At 43.4% G+C, this 5,972-nt stretch overlaps 1 protein-coding gene across 1 annotated transcript; it reads left to right on the top strand.

Moving 5' to 3' along the window:
• Window positions 1–227: 227 nt before the first annotated feature.
• Window positions 228–5,972, top strand: LOC149275558 (cell adhesion molecule CEACAM19-like). The gene is made up of 4 exons (XM_089504589.1): window positions 228–276; window positions 3,074–3,424; window positions 3,959–4,111; window positions 5,959–5,972. The coding sequence occupies exons 1-4, from the start codon at window positions 228–230 to the stop codon at window positions 5,970–5,972; spliced, it is 567 nt and encodes a 188-aa protein (XP_089360715.1).

Here is a 5,972-nt window from a genome sequence, read left to right as displayed (position 1 = left end):
TCTGTCAGTTCTCGTCTTTTCAGACCCCTTTAATTTATGTATTGTGAGAAGTGCTGCGTAAAGTGTTGGCGCTGTATAAATAAAAGATAATAATAATAATTCGGAGCTCTACAAAGAAGCAATGTGCTGGTCTGGGGAGGCGGGAGCTTGAAAGCAAAAGTGAAACTTATCCAGGAAGCTTCTCCTCCTCCCTTTTCAAAAAACAGCCCTCCATTCCCGAAGACGAGATGTGGTACAGCAAAGGAGCCCCCAGTAGCACCTTAAAGCTATTACCAGGTAAGCCCGATCTGTCACACTGCCCCCCCCCCCTTATGGAACCCCTTACAGTCACAGAAGGGTTAACAGCATATGTTTAGGCTTAAAACCATGACCAGTTGCCATTCTTTTGTGTAGCCATCCCCCGCCCTAGGCTTATTATTTGATCTTTGCCTTGCTTTTGTCCCTGTGCGACTTCTTGGCAAACCTCATGTGTCCTTAACCCTTCCTGGACCAGAAGGGAGAGGTCACTGTGTCCTGCCGCCTCCGTCTGCCACGAAGGGGTTAAATGCTTCTCATTAACAGTCACTGTTTCATTCAGGAAGTAAAAGCAGGATGTTGTGCAGTTTTAAATTGCAACATAAGGTCAAAAAAAAGAAAAAAGAAAAAAAATTAACCCCTTAATACCCACTTAACATAATGAATTCCACAAGTTCCAATGTATGATATTCATATATTTGTCACTTGCCCCTTTCGGAAGCGGGATTTCAGAGAGTTTAGTATTTTGGCACGGCTTGTTTTTAACATGAAAAGTAGTATTGAATTTAAAAAAAACAAAAAAAACTTTAAAAAGTCAAATTCATATAATTGTATATTCTATAAATGATATACAATATATTATAATATTATGTTTATTATTCTAAAAGCAAATAATTCTACTCATTAATTTAACTAAAAACTGCATTATTACTCTTTTCTATGTATTTTGTCTCCTTAAAATTTAGTTTAAATCCATTTTTACATTTTTCTGTTTTTTTATTTTTTATTTTTTGTTGTTTTTAACAGCAGTTTTAAAATGTTTACTGATAACAAGGGTGGCTCAATGCAGACACACCCACACACCTCCCTTTTTAAAATTAACCCCTCGACATGTAAATTCTAAATACAAAAATCTATATTGATTTTAGTGTATTTGGTCCATTTTGGGTTTGTTTTTATTTTTCATTCTTTGTTATTATTCCGTGATTACACACCAGCGAAAGTCAGTGATCGGCGTTAAGGAAATATAGTAAAAAATCCACACACCTATGGGGTTAACCAGATCACTGGACAGAACTTTGTACTTGAAAGTCATTGCTGGTGGTTTTAGGCCGAGATCAACAAATCTCGATGACATTTTGAAGGTCGCTCAAGCTAAATTCCCCGACGCAGGTAGTAGAGATGATGCACCTCCTCTGCATCCTACCAGTACCCCAATCCATTCATGCTATTGGCACCTTAGCCTCTACTATAACAGTAAAGGGGAATTTAGGGTGCTTGGCAAATTCGTTAGCTTCACTGATTCATAGAATGAAGCCAACCATGACGGCTACATTCGCTAACAATGAACTCTGAAAACATTTTGTACGTAAAAGCAGAGTTGTATTTACCTTTGGCGCTGCCCCAGGCCTGACCCAGGTTAGAGCCCCCTCTGCGGCCGCCATGCTCAATACGGAGTGATGGGATATGACGTCATCCTGTGTCCTAAAGGCAAATAGGGCCTTGGACGCAATCTATGGACACAGGCCTTCAAAGTCTAAATGGGATGGTTGGGGAGATCTTCTCTGTAACCAGCCCATGGACCGGCAGTGCACAGGGCTGATCTGCGGAATCCCCCCCTTTATACATTTGCCCCTCAGCTATTTTCCATGCCACATGTGCTTGGCTGATCACGTGTTCATGGACGCATTATGTGCTCCAGCGGGAGCTCAACAAACACTGCAGACGGGGGGGTCTGTCATGCCCGCTTGCATATGTGCAGAAAGTGCCCCCTTAATGTCAATTAAATAGGTGATTTGCTACAAGAGTTTCAAGAGGCGCCTCGTCGTTCTTTCATTTTATCGGAGGTGTGTGTTGAAGGCCTGTTGTTGCGTAACCGCGCCCTGCCCTTAAATTGTTAATAATGACTTAAAGAGACACTCCAGTGGAACACAGGAGTGATGGGAGTGATAAAGGGCCATTGGAACACAGGAGTGATGGGAGTGATAAAGGGCCATTGGAACACAGGAGTGATGGGAGGGATAAAGGGCCTCTGTACGCCTGTGAAGAGATTTCATTAAAAAATCAGCCGTTTCCAGCTACAATAGTCATTTACAACATTAACCCCGTCTGTGCTGGATTCCTGATCCATTTCAGTGACCCCAAACTGTTGAACAGTAGTATATATTCCTGAATAGTGACCAACAGTCCAAAAAGGAGTCTTATGTCCAGGCTTTTCCGGCCACAGTTTATTTTTATGTTCAACTAACAGCTGTTTTATTATGTATATTTTCTGGCTAGAGGGGGCCTGCAGTCTCGGACCTGCAACGGGGTGTAAGCTCTGTTGGCCAGGGAATTACTGAGTCAAAGAAACAAACTGTGAGCACCTGCTTTAGCTGGTGGCCACCTGCTTCAGGGCCCAATGTACTGCTGGAGCATTTGCCGGGTGTGCAAGATTCCCAGTCCTGTGTCCCCCTGCCCTCTGTATTAGACAGCTGCCAGTGCTGTGTTCGGGAGGTCACTGTCCGAGGCGTGACCCGTACCGATGGGCCCTCTGCTGCTGTGCATCTTCTCTCTGCATAGTGCCGGGATAGGACGTCCTAAAAAAGAGACGATGGAGCTTTGCACAGGACTGTCCCGCTGAGAGCTGTGTCACACTAGGGAGGGCAATTGCCTGGTAGGCTTCTCTGTCCTTGTAAAGCTGCCCAAGGCCACCGGGCCACCAACCTTGGCCAAAATACAAATCTGATAGCTGCTCCCCAGTTGTATAGTAAAGAAGCAGCTGCCCCCCATCTCTCTGTATTAGACACGCTGCTGTTCTCCTCCTGATTTCCATCCTTTTCATGATTTTGTCTTCCAGTTTTCCTTACGTTATGGATGCCCCTATGCGGTGGCGTGAACATCCAGCTAATTCCCAGCGTTCCACACAAAAACGAGGCCGTCCTTCTGAACGTCATTAATGTGGCTGAGAATATATTAAGCATCAACTGGTATAAAGGAAGCATGCCCAGCGCTTTAACCCAAATATTAACCTACTTACCAGGTTCTTCTCCACCGCAGATAGCAGGGACTCAGTATTTCCCTGAAGCCAGCTGTTTTCCAAATGGCTCTTTACTCATCATAGGTCTCAAAAAAGAATTTGAGGGGAATTACACGGTACAGATACAGCTGGGCACCTTAAAACAGGACACGGTGTTCCTACGAGTGGAAGGTGAGTCGATTCCTCGTTGAAGGGAAGGCATAGATGTTTTCACTGTATATATCGGGGCAGATGCCCCATGGTAAACGGGCATGTGTGGATACCCCCAGCATTCTCTTAAAACTCTTTGTTGCCATGGGTACAGTCCTGAAAAGGAGAAAAGAGAAAAAAAGAGTCTCAGAAGAGCGCAGAAGTACCTGGTCATTGCCTGCCGAAGCATTTTCCCTTACAGTCTTTGGCAGGCAATGACCAGGTACTTCTGCGCTCTTCTGAGACTCCTTTTTTCTCTTTTCTCCCGTTTTCTCCTTTTTTCTCTGTTCTTCTTTTTTCCTTTTTTCGTTTTCTCCCTTTTTCCCTTTCTTCCTTATATCTTACAAGGACTTAAAATGAGTTTTTATCGGTCTTCATCTCCATAAATACACTTAATATTACCTCTGAAAGGTTGAAATCCATGGACTTGAATCTTGTTTTGATTCTAATTAAACAACTATGGCCTGTAGTAGTCCGTGATTAAAAATGTTCTATTAACTCTTTGTATTTATGCAGAACTGCCTGAAATCGCTCCAAAAAACGGCGGCCTTACTCCTGGTGCGATCGTCGGCATCGTCATAGGGGTACTCGCCATATTATCCATTGTTATTGTCATCGGTTTCCTGTTTTTCAAAAAGGGCAAGACTCATAGTGAAGCGGTGTCACGAGGTAAGGATGGGTTTCCTTTTTTACTTTATACGGTTAGGGGGGGGAAATTTTTCATTTATTCCATTTAATGCGGACTTGCCAAACGACAAAGTATTAACTTACAGACCATAGAAAAGCTGTAAATTATGGTAAAATTTTAAAAAAATATATTTGTTTCATTGTTGTAAGACATAACTTTCTTCTCTCCTGTAATCACGTTGTCCGTAGAGAGTTCTTGGACTGATTTCTTTAAACTGGAGCTTCTAACTTAAATTTCCTTTCTGCCAATCAATGAAGAGAAGGTCAGATTCAGGTTGCTGACCGTAAAGCGTCGCTCCAGCCATCTTTAATGCCTATGGTCCTTTTTTTTTCACGTGATCCGGTTGGCGGATGCATGCGGGGGTCTGCGGTTTGTATGGATCAATTCCCATTGCTTTCTAACGGAGCCCTTTCCTGCCACTGATTGACAGCTTCGAGCAGCCAATCAGTTGCAAGAAAAGTGAGCATATAAAAAATATCAAAATAATTCCCCACTGATGTCACCATTAGAGGAACCTTCAAGTTCCAACAAAATGTAGTTTTATTAAAGGGTATTATGTACAACTTTTCACAAAGGCAAGAGTTTGCAGGAGGGTTGCAGTTTCAAATCGATGAAGAGCCGTCTGTGGCAGGTTTCTCCTGCAGGATAGGCTGAGCTGGCCCTGCATAATGTAAAGTTCAATCAGAGACGTGACTTCACAGAAATCTTCATGATTTAACCACACGGTATCATCCCTGGGAACTGTCTGGGTTTTGCCCAGAGACTCCTGGAGAAGCACCGCTTTATTGGGTGGCCACTGGACCTGTGGTTGCGGGACCGGCTCGTACAGACCTTTAACTCCTGGAGCAGGAAGACCGGTCGTCTCCCCAGGCCGAGTTTCGGTACCAGGATTTTCAAAGTCCGTACGAGAGACTCTATTGGTTGCTAGCAGGGGGCTCATCTTGCACCAACCAATGAAGAGCAGCTGCACTTCATTGGTTGATGGCAGTGGAGGCCCCTGCCGGCAACACAATAGTGTTGCTCGTACCGACCTTTAAAATCCTAGCACCAAAGCTGCTGCGTACCACGTTAACCCTGTATTAACCCTTTATAAAAAAGACGAAGAAAAAAAACGAACACAAAGAATATTCGCCCGAACCGAACACAGGAACGGGTGAATATTCGCAGAATATGAAGATTTTTTTTCCCCACGAAGACGAACACACAGAGTTGGCCAGCGCCCAAGTCTAGTTTCCAGTACAAATGATTTATTATTATTAGCTTTTATTTATATATAAAACTTCTGTTGCAATCCGAGTTGTTCGTTTTCTTTATTGTGATTTATTTATTTCCGATTTCATGGTTTTGGTCGTCTAAACCCACGGACTGTTTATGATCTCCCTAAACAGCCCAGGATGTGGGGCAGCGTCCAAAAATCGTGAATAACAACAGAAAATCATCGTAACCTTTCAAGGGTTAACAGAGTTAATGCTGCATGTAGACAGCACTAGAGACGGATGCGGCCTTGATTTGTCTTTCTATTGACGTTCTAGGTTCACCACCAAGTGGCTATAAACATGCGGAAAAAGGAGATAATGTAAGTAACAGCATTACAGCATTATTACCCGTGTTATTCTGTGTGAGCCTATGTTCTATTTCCCTGATATCCCCTACAAGCCCTGGACCAGGGCTGCCTTCGATGGGGCACAAGCACTACCTGCCCTATGCGACTTACCTGATCTGCCCCAAAGTCTGTAACCTTTGGCAACCCTTCTGTCTTCCTCCATTTGTTCTACAAGTATTTAATGTAAAATAAGGAAACCATGCTAAAGTGTTTGTCTCTTTGCAGGAGCCGTGACTTAA

This window comes from Sceloporus occidentalis, unplaced genomic scaffold (assembly GCF_023333645.1).
Source record: "Sceloporus occidentalis isolate IW3139 unplaced genomic scaffold, rSceOcc1.0.p SCAF_280, whole genome shotgun sequence".
In the NCBI taxonomy this organism is placed as follows: Eukaryota; Metazoa; Chordata; class Lepidosauria; order Squamata; family Phrynosomatidae; genus Sceloporus; species Sceloporus occidentalis.
The sequence above is the reverse complement of the archived record's forward strand: the minus strand, read 5'-3'. Positions and strand labels throughout refer to the sequence as shown.

Coding starts and splice junctions, on each gene's coding strand:
- LOC149275558 (XM_089504589.1), top strand. CDS start 228: ATGTGGTACAGCAAAGGAGCCCCCAGTAGCACCTTAAAGCTATTACCA. Junction 277..3,073: donor CACCTTAAAGCTATTACCAG/GTAAGCCCGATC, acceptor TTTGTCTTCCAG/TTTTCCTTACGTTATGGATG. Junction 3,425..3,958: donor GGTGTTCCTACGAGTGGAAG/GTGAGTCGATTC, acceptor GTATTTATGCAG/AACTGCCTGAAATCGCTCCA.